Source organism: Enoplosus armatus, chromosome 14 (assembly GCF_043641665.1).
Source record: "Enoplosus armatus isolate fEnoArm2 chromosome 14, fEnoArm2.hap1, whole genome shotgun sequence".
Taxonomy (NCBI): domain Eukaryota; kingdom Metazoa; phylum Chordata; class Actinopteri; order Centrarchiformes; family Enoplosidae; genus Enoplosus; species Enoplosus armatus.
The window spans coordinates 4,425,211-4,444,671 of NC_092193.1; the positions used below are offsets into that span (position 1 = coordinate 4,425,211).

The 19,461-nt window shown below is 40.0% G+C and overlaps 1 protein-coding gene across 2 annotated transcripts in view; it reads left to right on the forward strand.

Annotated features, from left to right (window-relative positions):
- Positions 1-19,461, forward strand: part of LOC139296771 (contactin-associated protein-like 4) — an 85,099-nt gene that overhangs the window by 28,496 nt on the left and 37,142 nt on the right. For both annotated transcript variants that reach the window (XM_070919283.1, XM_070919284.1), the window contains exons 3-8: positions 3,887-4,080; positions 7,990-8,137; positions 11,141-11,344; positions 15,396-15,571; positions 15,762-15,908; positions 18,813-19,080. In XM_070919283.1, the coding sequence (XP_070775384.1) occupies positions 3,887-4,080; positions 7,990-8,137; positions 11,141-11,344; positions 15,396-15,571; positions 15,762-15,908; positions 18,813-19,080 (1,137 nt within the window). The remainder of the gene's footprint in view (positions 1-3,886; positions 4,081-7,989; positions 8,138-11,140; positions 11,345-15,395; positions 15,572-15,761; positions 15,909-18,812; positions 19,081-19,461) is intronic.

The window sequence follows — 19,461 nt, forward strand, 5'->3', positions numbered from 1 at the left end:
TGGTATTAATTAAAGGGAAAACAGAGACAGTGCTCAATTAGTTAACAAATTAATCAATTCCAATAATTGCTAGTGCAAAGAGGGATCTTTTAGTCAGTGCACAGGTCAGCTGAACATGTAATAATGTGAAAGTTGTCTACAGAAAAGCATATCATTTAACGTATTTGAGGATAACGTTGGCAAATGACGCTATTCAGAACATCCCCATCCATTGTTTTCTGTGTACGCCTGCTCGCTGGTATCAACTTGTCTACATACACCGCTGTCTTTTGGTTTGTAGTTCAGCGGATTTCACCACTGCAACACTAGATAGATGTCTTGTCCGTTATCATGCCATATCGTGCTTTAACTATACACCCCCAAAGTAATCATGTTTAAAGTCTTTCATTCACTGATAGAGAGACAGATGGTTGCAGGAATGTAATTTGCTAGTTTAGCAAAGCTTCTTGGCATCAATAAAAACAGTAGCACCACTCATTCACACATGACATAAGTGCTGTAATTGTTGACGTGAAACCAGATGTGACGAAGCCTTTACACATCAGTAGCCTGTATCACTAAATTCACATTTTTTTATTTCTTAGATAATGAATGCATTATATAAATAAATATAGATTATTTTATAGGCATTGAATGTTAGATAATGAGCTTTTTGTTGCCACTGGCAACTGCCTCGCTGTTCCCTGATTGGTAAAGTCATAGCATAGAAGAGTTTGGCGTTCTAATTGGCTGGCAGAGCAGTGATGTCACACTCCTGACTCCTGGTATTAACTGTAACTGCGTTTCTCAGTGGATGGTTAGTGTGGGTGCCTTGACAGACACTGGGGGAGAAAGAAACCAGGGAGATCGCTTTGATTTAAAGTGACAGCCTTGACAGGAAGTGTTCAGACCATCAGCCATCAGTTCACTTCTGTTTCAATTATTTCTGACAGGGTGGACACAGTGAATCTTCGTAACGCCTCTCTGTCTCTGAGTCGTTTCCCTCTGATCTCTTTCTCTTTTCTTCCCGAGTCTAATCTTCATGAGTAAAGGTCAGAGTGTCTGCTCTTTTCTGTTCTTCTGTCACTGGACACGTCTGTTAGTCAAGTGCTTATTAGCTTTGGCCTTTAGCCAGATCAGGCTCCACCAGCCACCAGACCGACACTGATTCATTTCCCCTGCTGAGCTTTTCTCCTCGACCTGCCACCTCACACACTTCAGAGGCATTTTTGACTGATAACAAAAATAAGGGAATATGGAAACTTTTCATTTTCCTATTGCACTGCCCACCCTTAGGAAACTAGTATTACTTCAACACATAAATAAGGAGCTAAGATAGACTTAACTATTATCAAAATACCAAACTGAATATTGATCTCTACAGAAGAGAGTTTCAGGAAACAGGAAATCAGAAGCAAATGATGACACAGAAATGTCTTTCAGCCGCTTCTTTTATGATGGGATTGTGTGGCAAAAAGTCTTTCCAGACCCACGGGACATCACATGGCCTTCAGTTCAGACTTCACCTCCTCGAACCAAATTGAACAGCTCAGTATTGTCCTCTGGGGGCTTAGGATAAATTATGTTTGTTTCCAGCTGCTTCAACAAAAAGCAGACAACAGCGCAGTAACACGAGGACAAGTGACATTTACAACGTTTCTGTCTGTTTGTTCTTTTAATGTTTTTCAAGAGCTCGTCGACTCCCAGTGTTTGTGTGTGTGCAGCCTCTCCTCCTCTCTCTTTTCCTCTGTATTAATGCCGTTTGTGCTGTTTGTTCTCACTTTATTTGTGTGTGTGTATGTGTGTGTGTGTGTGTGTGTGTGTGTGTGTGTGTGTGCTCAGTGGGACACCAGTGAGCAGCCTCCTCCTTCAGAATCGTCCATCTGGCATTTGAGCTCTGAGGTGTTGCTTTGGCCTGACGAAGCACTTTCCAACAGACACACACAGACACACACACACACACACACACACACACACACACACACACACACACAGAAATAAAGAGAGTACGGGACAAACAGTCCAAATGGCTTTGATACAGAACTCCATGCGCTGCAGCCTCTTCTTTCTCAGTTGTTTCTGTATCTGAACACACAGACAATGAGCTTGTATACTGCTAATCAATAACACAGCCTTTATTGATGGTGTTTTGGAATAAGACACATTGTTACTAGTATAGTGTGTAACTGGACAATACTATACATAGCCTATTGAAAAACTGCACCTTTTAAAAACTTAGCATGTTTCACCAAACCCGCTTTCTATTTTCTCAGCCTATTGACCTAGAATACAACCGATCAATATGTTACAACGCTGCTTATTGGTGATATGTAATACAGGAAAGGATACAAACCTGCAGGGGTAATGTAACACTAATCAATGTTTGGCACTGCAACCTCCTATTGATGATATTCTATATAGCAAGACTTGTAAGCAAACTGTACAACAATGCTGTATTTGGGGAAGGATGCAAATGGTCTGGCATTCTGTGCAACAAATCAATGCATGGCACTGCAACCTCATATTGATGATGTTTTGTTTTGGAAATGCAATAAGTGGCTACTCAATAAGGTGTGGTGTAAAATTGTTTTTCATGAACTAAATCCGGTGAAACATCTCAGCATCTCGCCATGACGACGTCCGGACATTTGAGAGTAGAGAGTCTTTCTGGCAGCCAGCAGACCACTTCGGTCCAGACTGAAATATTTCATCAACTACTGCATGGATTGCCATGAAATGTTGTAGAGACAGTCATGTGCTCCTCGGGATGAATTGCAATGACTTTGGTGATCCTCTGAGTTTTCTTCTAGCTCCTCCATCGGGTCCAGATTGTATTTGCCCATGACTTTGTTTCATGAGTAGATAGATAGATTTTATTGTCTTCAAAGGGGAAATTTGTTTCCACAGTGTGCCTTTGTAACTCAGATACAATAGATACCTGCAAAACGAATGACATTCCCATCAGCCTTAGCTGTACTTGCAGTGCTAATCAGAGAATGTTAGCATGCTAACACGCTAAAGAAAGATGGTGAACAAGGTAAATGTTTTACCTACTAAACATCAGCCTGCATTATTTTAATGAGAATGTTAGCATACTGACATTAGCAGCCTGATGTTTTGTTCCTCTCAAGACATTTACGTGCTTTATGTAATATATACAGTCTTATTAAACAGCAACTGAAGTAATTAAACTATTCTAATGTATTATCTTTCTCTTGTTTATACATTTTCTGTATGTATAACAAGGGCGACATTGCATTTCATTGTGCGATCCTTTGTCGTATAATGACTAATAATATTAAGATTACAGGTTTGGAGATGGTGCATCTGTGTGCTGAGAAAGTGAGAAAGTCTGTCATCCATCTGTGCGTTGTCTCAAAGAAAAATGAATCTCAGTCCAAAGACAAATGTCAAACCAGCATGAAACGCTGTGGAGAAATTTGTTCAGAATTGGCAGAAGTTCTTCTTCTTCTTCTGACGTATGAAGACAAATGGACTTATGCAATTCCAACATGTATTGTGTCTAATAAAGCTTTTAGGAAACATTCGGTGTAATAAACTGCAGCAATCTGAGTGCGTGCCTCACATTTTTAAAATTCAATTTCCTACATTAAACAACTCCTGCAGTGTCTTGGAATGAAACCAATCAACCTTTCCAACAAAACACACAACACTGTGTTCAGTTATTGCACTGAAATGGGTTTTAAACTGTTGTTTGTGTTTCACAAAAATGTGCTTTATTTTGGCTCTAACAACAAAATGTGATGTTAGTAAAGACTTAAAGGTCAAGCAATTCATTCCTCACACACGTATACACATATACTTGTGACTCAAAAGCTTATTACATCTTATACCTCGCAGATTGAAATGAAATCAATCTTTTCTTTGTCATTCTCGCTCCCTGCAGGAGCCGGAGGTTGGTCTCCTCTCACCTCAGACAGGTATCAGTGGCTGGAGGTCGACCTGGGTGAGCGGACCAAGATCACAGCCGTCGCTACTCAGGGCCGCTACGGCAGCTCTGATTGGCTGACGTCGTACCTGCTGATGTTCAGCGACACGGGGCACAACTGGAAACAGTACAGACAGGAGGACAGTACAGGGGTGAGTCCGTGCTTTCTATCTATCAAATTATTGTTGGCATTCAAAACAGATTTCACACCCCAGAAAAAATGTGACAAATAATTAGAGAGTTACAGGGTGGTGTTTCCTCATTGAGACAAGTACGTAAACAGTTTCAAATGAACATATGTACAGGAAAGATGATTTCTCTGGAGAATACATACAGTATTTATAGTATTTCCCTGAGACGCAATTCTCAAGTGGTTCTTGCCAGCAGCTCGTAGCTATGGCTTAATAAAACTCTCTCAAACTAACCAAATACATTAACAAACCGTTATGACTTGCCTTTATGTCTTATTACAGACCACGAATTTACTCTCCTTCTAACTTGGATGTCTTTTAACTTGTCACACTGGCAGAAACACATTATAGGTATGACTCATCTGTGATAAACAGAGGCTCCTGTGGTGTGAGACAGTACCACCTTAAGTAGTCTATTTACAGTATCAGGTAATAGATTTAAAAATGAATGCCACTCCGGTTCATTACAGCTAATTTTCTTGGACTACCACAGTCATATTTACAGTGGATATGGTGTTTGGGAGTGCTGGTCTGCAGGGATCAGTCCATGCTGAGGAGATAATCACAGTCATCAGGAGCCTTTGACTCTTCATTAATAATGGATGAACCAGTGAAAGAGCGCTGCTGACTGTGCGGACCTGTTGCCAAAACACTTAAGCTGCTGTTGATGGACACAGAGCGGGACAGAGAGGCAGCAGAGCGTCACTTTCCTGGCTGAGACTATGCGCTGCAGCCCGGAGCCCTAAAATCAATGGCGAAAAACTCCAGTGTGTCTGCTGAACCAAACTTCAAAGCTGTGGTGCTTTGACGCACATGTTCTCATCTCATTTTTTACTTTTTCAGGAATACTTTCAACGATTTGTCCCTTTAATATACAGTATGGAGTGGAGAGTGACAGTAAACACAGGAGAAGAAATTGGATATCATAGTAATGTTCATGAAAGACATTTTGGGAAGTTTAATCCCGTATGTTAAATCTGTACAAAACCAAAGTATAAAGACCATTTTATGGGTGTTATGCACTGAACTATTTGTTGTTTTTTGTACAGACTATGTTAATTAGTGAGCTTTAGAAGTACTGGTAGGCTAGCTGTTTGACCCTCTTTTTTCAGTCCTTATGCTAAGCTACATTAGCCAGCTGCTGGCAGTAGCTTTACACTTACAGTACAGACGTAAGAGTGATATTGGTCCACTCATCTAACTAAAGCATATTCCCCAAAATGACAGATTTTACCTTCAAGATTGACACATTTATTTATGCGCTGCCTCATTGTTCTGGCTAGCGTCTTGCTCGCTTCCTGGCTGCAAATCCCGATTAAGTCAATTCAAATGAGAGGTGACGCACACAAAGTGACGCAAATCTAAGTTTGCGTGAATTTTCGAATTTAAGTCATTCAGCTAGGTAGATAGCTAACAACAGTGAGACACAACACCACATGCACATCTTTTCAGTTCAATGAATCTTATTAACCAGTGATTTAAAACAGGGATGGGCAAATACTGGCAGGTTTTAATTCTAAATGAATACTCAGCCGGCCTCTGTAGACCTGATTAATGAATATATCAGTCAGATGGACAGCAGAGGCAGTGAGGCATCACCTCCCACCTCCTGGTAGACAGAGAGCTCTTCTTCAGTGTTTTCCCGTCACGCAAGTGTCGTGCTGGGCTTGTATTTGTCCCACCGTGGTGATGGTACATGGTTCAGTGTACAGCCGCAGGAATACTAAGCAGCAGATCTTGCTTGTGTAGGAAGCAAACATGGAAAAGCACCCATTTAACCCACTATGAGCGTGGACATTTATCCAGGGTAATACCACATTTGTTACAGTGGTTCAGAGAGGAGATTTTGATTAGAAGTCGAGCCGAGGCAATTTCCTCATGTGGAGGGAATCCAGCTGATCTCAGCACTGAGGATCTTCCCTGAGAGAGCAGAGAACGACTTCTTAAAAACATGTTGATCTGACACTCTACATAAACTCAGCACAATCCCAGCCACATTTCAAAGTGTTTCTGAACTTCTGCACATTAGTCAGTCGAGCTTACAGAGTCTGTCAGAGGAGGAAGTTGATGGCAGAGCTGTTGGATCAACTTTTAACTTAGAGGGTGTTAAGTTTTCTGTTTTTCTTCCTGTTACTCTGTTTTTTCTTTTACTTTGAGGGGGAAACACTGAAGAGAGGATTTATATAAATCTCTCATTTGCAATGTTTTGTGTAAAGACATGCTTGTAAATTGGACAAACTGTGAAATAAAGGAGCTGTTAGCCATCGTGAGTGATGGACGACATGCACATTAACATCAGCAGGAGAAAAACAAGAACTTCTCACCTGCCATTGTTAACAGAGGTTTCCCTCTTCATAACGTATATAATACATCCAGCCTCACCTCACCAAAGCATCTCCTGTGAATTCACACTGAAACAGCGGTAAATAGCAGTGTGAACACAGGAAACTGTGGGAGTTGTTTAGGCTAACTATGTGTGAAAAGACTTCCTGCTTCTCGTCCTCTCTGTGTCTTTCAAACACTCAGGCCATGTTTCTCCCAGCGGTGCAACATAAGCATATATATGTATATATATATATATATATATATATATATATATATATATATATATATATATATATATATATATGTATGTATATATATAAATATGTATATAGGCAAACTACAAAAGATTTTAACATAAACATAATCAGGATCCAGACACAAACACACAACTACTATAAGACTATTATAAGTTACACAACACAACGTCTCTCTTCATAACAGATCCAACTCCACTCTCTCATGATTACAGAGGAATTAATACGTTAATGATGTGTCTAAGCTTTTATTCAGCAGTGGAAGAGGCAGTTAACCTGCATGTCAACTTCAAGGGAGGGATGTAATTAGGATAGATAGCCAGGTGGGAGAGATGGAAAGAGATGGAAAGAACGATCCATCAGGCGTTCAGCCCAGAGTCAGAAAGGAGACAGACAATTCCAGATTTTGCAGAAAATGTTGCTGTTGTTAATCGAGAAGAATATCATGTAAAAACAAAGTACTTTGAATATCTGTAATTTAAAAAAAATGCCAGCAAGACCAAGTAAATGCAAACTGTAAGTGTTCCCGTACAACTACATGGTGGTGGCAGACGTAAATATGGATATAGGAATTCACTGGAAATGATGTCAGATTTGCCGGGGTGCAACTAATGATTATTTTCATTCATTTTCATTAACGATTCTTCTGACTTATTACAAAATCCCCATCAAGAAGATATAAAACAGAGGTGGTGCTGCTGGAACCAGAGAATTTTTGTTTGATATGAATTTGTGTCTGAAGTGTGGTTAGCCACTGGTCTGAAGGTGAAAGTGAGAAGAGAGTAAACTCATTTTTATGCACTTTTTCATTTTGTGCATAATAATACTGCAGCGGAAATGCTGGAAATCATGAAAAAAAAAGTAGGAAGATCGCAAAAACTTTTTTAAACTTGACAGAGGTGGAAAACTTGTAATGGAAGCTATGAAATAAATCATGAGGTGCGTGAATCAAGTGACTTAAATGCCATATTTTCTACATCGTCTTGAGGTTTGACTGGACCTCTTTTATTTTTATCACCCTTGTGTCCTCTTCTTCTACAATGGTTTAATGGCACCCATGGAGAATTAGCGCCACCGACTGTTTATCTCAACTTCAGGAATGGATGGAAACACACAGTAATTCACATTTTCTTATCCTGATTCCCTTGAAAATCTGTGCTATATTGTTTATTTTATTTGCAAACCTGACTTCAGTGCTCAGTGTGACTCTACAAATGAAGAAATAAATCATGTGTTTTGTGTGTAAAATGAAGCCGGTGAGCATGTTTTCATTGTGTCTGTGTGTTTTCAGTCTTTTCCAGGTAACAGTAATGCAGACAGCGTGGTTAAGTACAAACTGCAGCAGCCGGCGATGGCTCGCTTCCTCCGCCTCATTCCTCTGGACTGGAACCCCGGCGGGAGGATCGGACTCCGGCTGGAGACCTACGGATGTCCTTACAGTAAGTCTTTTCTTTTTCACCGGCCTTACTGGACTAAGAATGGACTGATGCTGGCTCACTTTTTGGGGCGGTCTGCATCACCACGGCAACACTGACTGCACACCTAACCTGCTCCGGAGCCCCTTTTATTCAGGTTATTGGATCCAAATATACTTTATAGTAATAAAGTAATGAGTGAAGCGTTCCTAGAGGATCGTTTACTGCTAGAATTTAATTGACAAAAATAGACATGATTAAAAATCTTAAACTTAATGAATTAGCCAAGTAATAAAACGTTTACAGCATTTATAAGAGACTAGCAGGACCACTTTTATTTTTAGCTGTTAGATTAGTGATATAATAAAAGTAATGTGTCCAGGCCATTTATTGACTGTCTATATAAATCCTCTTTTGTCTATAAAAGTTGGCTTTAATCAAATTGCTGGTACCCTCTATTAGTTTCTCACAGTGAATAAAATAAAATAGAGTAAAGGTAATGCATATCAATGAATATAGATGAATTAGCTGAATGTAATCCGTCATAGGATTCAAGATTCAAGACTGACTGAAGAGACTGAAGAGACTGAAGAAATCAGTGAAAGAGAAAACAAATGCCAAGCTGTTGGTAATATTAAATCAAATTGATGAGGCAAACTTTATTAATTCAATTGTTGTATTTATCATACAATGAAGTGGCTGTTTGATGCAGCAGAAATAACTTTACTCAAGTGTCAATACCACAGTATTAAAATACTTTGTTTCAACTAAAACTCTTGCATTTAAAGTTTTACTTAAGTAGAAGAACATACGCAAAATGTAATTAAAGTATCAAAACTACAAGTTCTCTTTATGCACAACATCCCTTTTGTAGTATGCATTAACATTAACAGCATTTTAATGTTAGCTGATCCGGGTGGAGCTGATTTTAACTATCTTATACAATATTCTCCTTCTTTGTTGACATAAGTATAGCTGGATTATTTCAAACAGAATAAGGGATTATTGCTTTTGACTTCTATTAAAACAGGTTGAAATGATCTCACCGCAGTGGCAGATTTCTTCATTAGTTTTAAGAATTTATTTTTCCAACATTTGCAATTTGCCCCCAGTAAACCAGTAATCTTCTCACAACAGCAGCAGCATGTAGTTTCTGTAAATCTATCTTTTGTTTTGCAGAAATTTACTCTCACCATATTCAGGCATGTGAATATTTTTCACAAAATTCTGGACAGCTTCATAGTCCATCATTTTACCAAGAATAACAATGTTTTTTATAAAGGCTACTAATCCAAAATACCACACAATGTTGAAGCTTGAAGGCATTTTCTCAGGGAAATTGAGTGTGTGTGTGTGTGTGTGTGTGTGTGTGTGTGTGGAGGGACTTTCTCCTTTATCTAGTGTACTTTTAATTGGTTTCCAGATTGTTTTCACCCCCAGTCTTAAGTATTAAAATGATGTACTGTATCCTCTGAATACCTTATAATAATTCACAGTGCCTTATGTTTTCTCGGTTCACACTGTATCACCTTCAGCATGTACATCTGTTGCGTTACCACTTTATGTTCTGTTTTTACATCAGATACATCGACACATCACCTACCACAGCTTTTCTTATTGGTATGTGTTTTTCATATTTCAAGGTGTTCTGCCAACTGTTGTCTCCCCCAACATGTTTTAGTTCTCACCTTATTATCACGACAAACACCATATTTCACATTTTTGCTCCCCTGAGCCAGAAAATACATTTTGTTTCATTGGTTCTGTTTCCATTTAATGATTTGCAGTATTTGGCACCAACACAATGAAAATAAACCCACGTCACACTGTGTTTATACCCACATAAACATATTATTCCTTAGTCCTCTTCTGGTTTTCATGTTTCACAAAGGACTTTCAATAGTACTGCCACTCACATGGGGAAAATATCACAGTTTCTTAATTGTATCCCTCCGCCCTTTGCTTTTTAATTGAAATAAATACATATCACACCTCCTGTCACAGCGTTTCTTACTTTAGAGATAAAAAACACATGCTGTCAGTTTAATTCCTAGATAGTACATTGAAGGTCTTTTTATGTAGAGCGTGCCACAAATAAATCGCACAGAAATATGAAAAACATCTAGTGCGACACACATTTAAGACAGTTCCCCTGCTATTGAGTCAATAGAGTTTTGCAATAGAGGACAAAATGGGATTGATTTGCTCTGGATCTCTATATACAGTTTACAACACCTGCTGATAAAGGTAACAGCCAACAGCAGTGATGGGCTTTATAACCATGGCTACAATGCAGCCTAGTATTAAATATGAGGGTGATATAAAATAACAGCAATAAAATATGAAAATAACACAAATAACTATCAATGGTAACCATTTAAAGCTCAAATTATGTTTTTAATGTAATATTCAAGAGGCATATGTTACACAATATGACAGGACAAGATGATGCTGAACACGTCTTGGAGATGTGAGCCCAGACCCACTGGCCTGCCAGATCATTTTAGTCTACGGTCATAAAATCCACAGAGTGACAAAACAACCACGTCTCCTATGTTTATATATTACTTAATGGTTTTCAGTTATGTTGTGCAGGAGGAGGTCTACTGTCCTCATTCTGCTCAGAGCTCTTTTGCACCTGTAGAAAAACACAGACAAACTCTTTAAAGAATTAGTTCCACATATATATGTACATGTATGCTCAAAGATGGTTCCAGTTTTGTCAAAACAACCAATCACCTGGCTAGAGCAAAGGTACTACTTTTATTTATTAAATGTAGTTTTGCAAATTTGCTAAACAGAATACAGATCCAGTTCTCCCTGAGGGATTTCTCCTCATCACCTGCTGTGCACAGACTCACATCACAATAACAAGCATAACTATTAAACCAGATGTGTGTGTGTGTGTGTTTTGTTTTTTTCATGGTCATGGTTGAAGGACCTGGGATGTTTAAGGTATTGTTTTGAATGCTTCACTGCTCTTGTAACATACTGATATGACTGCTGTATCTTGGTTTTGTCTTTCAGCCTCTGATGTGGTGAGTCTGGACGGCGGCAGCAGCCTGGTGTACAGGTTGAGTCGCGGGCCGAGACGGACGCCCAGAGATGTCGTCTCTCTGAAGTTTAAAACCCTGAGGAATTCTGGGACACTGCTGCACGCAGAGGGGGAGGGAGGACTCAGCCTCAGTCTGGAGTTAGAGAGAGGAAAACTACAGCTGCTGCTCAGACAAGGTACTACTGACAGATACTGACATCTATTCATAGGTACTGATATATTTTACATTTGAGCATAACACAAAACTTAAATACCACGTTTATCTGCAGAAGGATAGTGGGATATTAGGGTACCACAACAACATCTACCTTTATTAGGAGAAATAGTCTAAGAGTCTAAGGAAGATTACATTGTTGGCATCTCCAGTAACAGTGAAAATGTAGCTTGTAAACACATTTCTTCTGACAAAGAACAGGATGTTTCCATCAAATGGAAACAGAAAAAAATCTTCAGCTGAAACAATTTGATCAGGAAGAACACATTTTGTTTCTTCTCATGTAATTTGTGAGTCACTTTGTGGACGTATTGGTACAGAACGTCTATATGAGGTGGAGGACAATATAAACTCTGAGATAACTTTAGATTGGCTGTGGTTGGGTGTGATGGACGACACGCACGCTGCCGCCTGATTGGTTTAAATTTTGGCTTGCGCTTTGCTGCTGCATCTCTGTCTAGTTACAGCCGTGATGGATGGCACCCGTTCACTGTAGCATGTGTTAGGGCCGGACTCTGCAACACTTGATGCATGGCCTATAATCTGTACAGAGGGGTGTGTGTGTGTGTGTGTGTGTGTGTGTGTGTGTGTGTGTGTGTGTAAATGGGGTTAAACCAGAGGTGGTCAGGCTGCCATGCTGAATCATCACCATATGGCTCACCCCTCATCCCCAGGGACCCCATCTGGCTGCTGAAACACTTTCTCCATCCATCCATTATGTACATTTACTCAAGTACTGTACTTAGGTACAATTTTGAGGTACTTGTACTTTACATGAGTATTTCCATTTCGGAAAGAGGACATTAAAACGATAGAAGAGAGATTGGGAGGAACTGTGCTTCTGCTGCGTCAGACCAACACTGAAAACAACAAACAGGCTTTCTTCTTCCTCTCTTCTTCCTCTGTTTCTGTTCCTCTTACAACTCCTTTCTGTTTTCCTCCTTTTCTGGTCTAATTGTTGTTTATCTCCACAGATCTCCCATCCCTTTATTCTTTCCACATTAAAAGAGGCCATTTGCCTTTCTCAGCTGTACGCTCTTCATCTATCTCACCATGGTTTCTGTTTTTCTCTTGACATTTTGGTAAGCTTTTTGCGGTTCACAATCCTTTTTTTTCCCCTCTGCCCTTCATAATTCTGTCTCTCATTATTTCGTCCTTTCTTTCTTTATCTATCTTCCACCCTCTCACTTTCTCTCTACACAGGCTTTTTAGGTCACAGATCGAGTAATTTAGGTCATCTGCTGTGTGCCCCCAGGTCAGCTTCGTTAACAGTAACAGATCCAGGTCTGACCCCCCGGAGCAGATGCAGTTTTTTTTATGAGGCCTTGCACAGAAACAGCAGCTCTGTCATAACAGAGGAAACAAAGCACTAATAGTTAGAGAGAGAACTGATGGTAGAAAGGTTAAAAGGGTGATTTTGATACTTTTTTTCAGCTGTTTTGACATGTTTTTGACGTAACATAAAACGTAGATAATGTAAATGTTGTCCTGTGGTGAAACTTTTAAAAACGCACAAATGAACAATGATAGGATACATTTTGCAGCACCCTTGGCACGGCGTCCGCCACACCCACTGTAGAGCACCTTATAACATTTCATTTTCTGCTTCAAGAATGTTTTCTATCCCATTTTCTACTTTGCTCAGGCTTTCTGTCATTTGTCCACCATCTCTTTTAGAGTGAGATGCTTTGTTTAAAGTTTTTTTTTGTAAAAAGTTTTTTTTCTGTCTTTTCTGTTGGTGTTATCATCATGTTCCATATATTAAATCTGTGTAGCTTCTAACAGCAGGCATTTTGCTCAGTCTGCTAGTTGCTGCTCAAGCAGCTGGAATAAACATGGTGTTTTAAGAAGACTTCTGTCTGCTATCCAACAGACCGCTTGACATTCATCAAAATGTCAGTTTAGTAGACAAACATGCTGACAAACATGTTTAGAAGACAAACATGCTGATGGTTGGTGGGTCCTGCTCCAGTGCATGTCGTTTGCTGTAAGCTAAGCTGTTGTTTTGATTTATCAAAGCAAGGCAGCTTCATTTATACAGACATTTCAGACACATTTCAAACACAGAGGAAAGTCAAAGTACTTCACAGAGGCCGGTCAGTAATCTTTGTCAAAAGTTGATTTGACAGAAGTTGTCGAAGACAATTTGAATCAGTCTTGCTAATGTGAGTCTCTGCCATTGCCAGTGGTTGATGCAAAGTGCATGCTGGGATACTTTTTTACCCCAAAAACAGAGATTGACAAAGGCTTTATTTAAAAGATATTCTACATAACCTCTGTAAGTACCTTCAACAGCAGAGACTGAAACATGCGGATACAATTTATTCAGCTGATAATGACAAACCAGCAAGTCTTCTCACCCCACCTTCCTCATGAAATACAAACTTTAGGATAAGGCACGACACAGTAGTGTAAATCTTAATGGCCTATCAGTGTGCTAAAATACTTGCTTCCCCAAAGTGTGTTTACAGTTTGAAAATTATGTTTGGAGCTGATTACAGTGACAGCAGATATAAGAGCTGTCGTTGTCTTCCTGCGTAAACACATTTAGAGTGATAGTGAACTGCTGTAATGAAATTGCAGACAGGATGTGATGCAGCGTTACCTCGGAGGAAAAAAGCACAAAGTGTTCAGCGGAGGCTGCAAGAATGAGGTTTTGCTGAGCATGCTCACTCTTCCTTGTACGATCTCACACATCCAGATTCACAACCGTAGTCTGATTTTTACTTCAGCGAGGAGCGTGTGCATAAATGTTTAGATTTTTGAGACCCCATGACCTTTCTTCATCACCCTGATCTTTAAATTTTTCATATCTGCTGACCCGTTGCTTGTTAATATTTTCTGCACACATTCATGCTCCCATCAGGAAGTAACCTATTGATTTTTGGTAACCACCATCACAAATCATATATCAATCTTTCTCAGAGACTCATTGTCAGTGGGATTTACACAGAGGACAGCATGGGTGTGTTTTATATTCCACACCAAGGTTTTTCCCAGTTGGTCCAAAAAATAGAAATGTTTTCTTCCTGATGACCCCAATACTGCTAAAAAAGAGAGATAAACTGCAGATGAAAATAAAGACAGACTGGAAAGGACAGAGAGGTCTCTATATATTAATATCATTTCATTTTCTATTTGCTCTCTGATCTCTCATATCGATTCCTGCTTTCTCTTTCCAGTCATTCAGCCAGTAATCAAATCATCCATTCAATGAATCCCTCTGTCATAAAGTCCTGTCCCTCTCTTCTCTACTTGCAACATCTCATTTGTTTTTAAGCCTTGCCATTGTTCATCTCATATCGATTGCACTGTCTCTTTCCACTCGTCCAGACTGTAACCAAATAACTCGTCACAATAAATATGTTGACAGACTTCCCATGTTGACCATCCTAACTTTCTCTCTGGATTAAGTTTTTTTTTCTTATCCAAGCTGCAGTCAAATATACCCTCTCACAAAATGGGCTGAAATATCAATTTGTCCATCATCTTCCAAACTGTCTCTGTTTCTCTCTTTGAAGTGGGATTGTCTCTCCCTAAAGAATCTCTAATACATTTTTAATGGTTAACTGTATTCAGCTCTTTCTACAGTTCCTTCTCTCAGCAGAAACACAAAGTTTCTCTCCCAGTACTTTGGGGGGATGGATCCACTTATTGGACCGGCTGGTGCTCATCTATCATTAATGATGTCTCACCATGTTTCCTCTGTAGTTTTTCAAATTAAGCAATATCACATATTTGGCTTCAGTTCTCAAATTCTACTATGCTGATATTCTATAGCCTCTAATGAGATGAGGGAGGCTGACCTCGGAGTGATCCTCTCCGTGGGATACTGAGAAAATTAAAATATTCATCACAATAAAGCAGCTTTTATTGGCCTGGTGTTCACTTCTCCGTGCACCAGATCGGTTAATGCAAAACAATCTTCATATTGAGATGAGAAAATCCTCCTTTTATACTTATCTTGTCAACCTCCTTCCTGCTAACTATTCTCTCCACCTCTTCTCTTCCAGGTCGGACTTCATCGTCCGAACCCCGGCGTCTCGCCTCCCTCGGCAGCCTGTTAGATGATCAGCATTGGCACCATTTAGCAGTGGAGCGGCGCAGCTCTCACCTCAACCTCACTGTGGACAAACACACAGAGAGAGTTCAAATCCCTGCAGAGTTCAGCCACTGGGACATCCAGCAGGTGGGATAAAACACAGATCTTTAGATACTGAGTCATCCAAATACACCCATACTTTTCACGAAATCAGGAAACTGTACGACTGAATGTTCAAAATTACTACAGACCTAGAAGGAGTGTAGATATTGCATTTCTATTATTTTATGTACATTCAACTCTCTGTATATGTCTGTATGTTTTTGTCCCTATACAGCTGAGTGTAGGTGCAGTCCAGGGCCTCGGTTCTCAGAAACCAGCCGCCTCCAAGATGAACTTCCGTGGCTGCCTGGAAAACCTGCTGTACAACGGCCTCAACCTGATAGAACTAGTAAAACAAAAAGACCAACAGGTTACTGTAATGGTAAGTTAATTTAGCTAAACATAACCACCTACACTTTGTGCAGTCGGGGGCCACCATGCGGAACAGAGTTCAGATGTTCTGTGGTCATGAAATGGTGCTGTCAAATATATTTATGAGAGGGGAATATCTATTAAGTGATATAGTAAACTGCAGTGTATAAGTGTAAATTAATGTGATTAAAATGGGTTGAAAGCCCTGGAGTTAAACACATGAACACCAAGTTGCTGTGATGGTAATATAACATAGCTAAACACAACAGACACTGACGCACCGTATTAGTGATGAGGTAACAATTAACAGCGAAACAATTATACTCAGCTAAATTTTTGATAACTACTGACCCCAATTAACTGAAGGCTACAGCGTCTGCAGAAGTGAAAGCACGCAACAGAATACTGTAAAGCTAAGTTAGCTTACTGGTAGCTAGCTACAAAATTAAGCTATTGTCAACTGGGAAGTCTATCTATTTTTCTATACTGGCACTGAAAGGCTGAGTACTGTACAAGTAAGTAAGTACAGTGTACAGAAAGACCAATATGTTAACATGCTAAGCTAGTTTTTTGGTAGTTGACCCCAGTTGCAGTAACTAAACGTGCATGAAAACATGCAGGATACTGTAACAGTTAGAGCTAACAGTCACAGTAAGTTAGCCTACTGGTAGCTAGCTTAATACTAAGCTAACCTGAAAGACCAGCTTCAACCAGCAGGTTAGTGTAATGGTAGGAATATTTCTATATTGACACTTATAGACACATCTTCTAAAATACTGTGCAAGTAATAAATACAGTGTCACAATTGCTAACAAAGCTAATTTTCTGTAAGTGTTTGCAGACATTAAAACAAACAAGATACTGCTGGGATGAGTTAGCTTACTGGTATTGTTGCTATAAAATTAAGCTAGCCCAAAACCCCCAAAATGTCTGGTTCCACCAACAGGTTTAAGTTTAACTGGAGTGAATTCAGTTATTTTAGGACTTGTATAGATTTTATCGGACTCTATCTGTGTCTAATTTAGTAGACTAACCATCACTTCTTAGATTAGCCGTCAAAACAAGGAATCAGTCAATGATAATGATAAAAGTAATAACTGCGAATGCCCTGAAAGAATTCCCATAAACCTAAAATGATGGTATGGTATGATATGGGTCAAAGATAAGATAAAAGCACACATCACATACTAACTCATGAAAAGCTGCTGAACGGGGAGTACAGTAATAGAAAAACAAATTTAATTGAATTTTTGGCAGTAGTGTGTGATGTATCACGCCGCGATGTTCAAAATCACTCAATGTTGGTGTGTACTCAATGTGTGGACTCACTGTGGAACAGCAGAGAAGCCTATACTGATGTCTTTAAAGTGATGCAGTGTCTGTGTATCTACGTCATGTAGACAACAGCAGCTTTGTGCTTTTAAAGTTCAGTTTCTTCTCACACTCTGGGCTCTCAGGCTTTTATCTGAGAGGCTATAGCATCAATCACTGGACAACGGCCACTGAAATCAAAAACCATAAAATTCCTTTTGGTACTTCAAACACTGCTAAAATATTCTGCTTTGTGTTTTTTGTGACTTTTTTGTTTATTGAATACTAACCAATTATTCAACACAGTGCATACATAGCCACAGACCAGCATGTATATCTTTTAGTGGGTTATGTTTTATTTTGTTTTAAGTTTTAAGGGTTGTTTGTTTTGTTTGTTTGTTTTTTATTGGTCACTCGCGTGAATGCATTGCCCCCCGTCTCTGTGTGTGTTAGATTCCCTTCATCCCCACTGGGATTCAATCTTAGTGATGAAATATTGGCTTAACCACTCAGGTACTCAGGTTGCTGGTTGTTCTGCATGCTGCTGCTGCTGCTGCTGCTGCTAAATGAAGCCAAGACTAAGGAGTGTAGACGGTGGTTAGACTCTCACTAATGCCTCCTAATCTTGGCCATTAGGACCTTCGGATGTTTCCAGCACATTCTCATACCTAAACGACAGAATAGGTTGTTTGCCGGTCTGGATGTTTCTACATTCGCGATGAGTGGAGCAAGCTCATCAGGGAGAGGCTGTGAAGCGTTTCCACAGGGAGTGATACATTACATTAGTTCTCTCATTACAGTAAAGGCACAGGCAGAAGAAAAAAACATGAATTCTTGGTTAAAGAGGTTCAGAGGTTTCACATGCATGGCTGAAGATCTAATAGAAGCAATTTTATGTTGGTACTAGCCACAAAGTTATGGTCCAAGTTAATACAGAGACTAAATGGTGCTTCATATGGCTCTATGAGGGGGCATTAATGCAAGAGTGTGGGTGAAGGAGGACTGGTGTGTGACTGCTGTAGTCCTAAGATTTTTGAGGGTTTTTAAGGTAACTTATTACTTTGCGTAAAGTAGTAGTAGTACAGCCCACTCCAACATGAATTATTGTATATCACTTTAACTGCACCACAAAGGGCTTTTAGATGTCATCTGCGTTTCCGGAGCATTATAAAGATAGCAGGCTGATATTCCCAGCTGAGAGCCGGGGCTGTAATATATTACTGCTGCAGCCAGAGCAATGCACCCGGTGTCATTACCACTACTCAAAACAATGGACTGAAACAGAGATGTCAAGATACTGTTGTACTGGGTTTACTGTACGCTCTCTTTCACTTTCATTCGTTATCTCCTTTACCTCCAAGCTAGGTGACTTTGGTATTTTCAGTTTGCTTTTCTAATCTTATTCTAAGGCTTGCTGTTATCATTATGGTAATATCGGTGTCCTCTTTAAGGAGACTTGCTGATGAGATCGTTGTGACATGAGGTCACATCGACACGCCCTCTGCAGCTGATTAATATTCATGTTTTCTGTTGTGTTATCTCCCTCGTAATCATTTTCACTGTCCCACCTCCTCTCTCTCCACACTGCATGTTTCTCTCTCAGGGCAATGTGACCTTTTCTTGTGCTGAGCCAGTTTCCGTCGCCGTGACGTTCCCCGGCCCCCAGAGCTTCCTCCAGTTGCCTGGGGCAACGGTGTCCTCCTCGGGGGGCGTGTCCGTGGGGTTCCAGTTCAGGACGTGGAACAAGGCGGGGCTTCTGCTCACCTTTGACCTGCCTCAGGAAGGGGGCGTGGTCTGGCTGTACCTGAGTGAGGCCAGGCTCCGGCTACAGATCCATAAAGCTGGCCGGGCGCTGCTGGAGCTCAGTGCAGGTCTGTCTAAACCCAAACCCTGAACCCCTACACCTTCAGATCCACTTCTAACCACTAACAGTTAAGTTAGAGGTTGCGTTTAAGGTCATATGGCTTCATATGACTCAATATCCCCCCCTTCACAAAAACAACCTTCAAAACTCCAACACTTGACAGGCTTGCCATTGCTGGTTACAGTTGCTAAGCTGTGACAGGACAATTGCAGTTTGGGGACGGGCTTTCTAAACGTTTCTCTAATAAATTAGGGGGCTATGGTTTGAACCAACAAGGACACATAAGCATTTCTCTCTCTGACAAAGTCTCTAACAGTTGCACTCACTTCAAAAGTCCAATGTTTACCTTATGATCTACTGTATTATCCTTATTGCCAAAGCTCTGGTC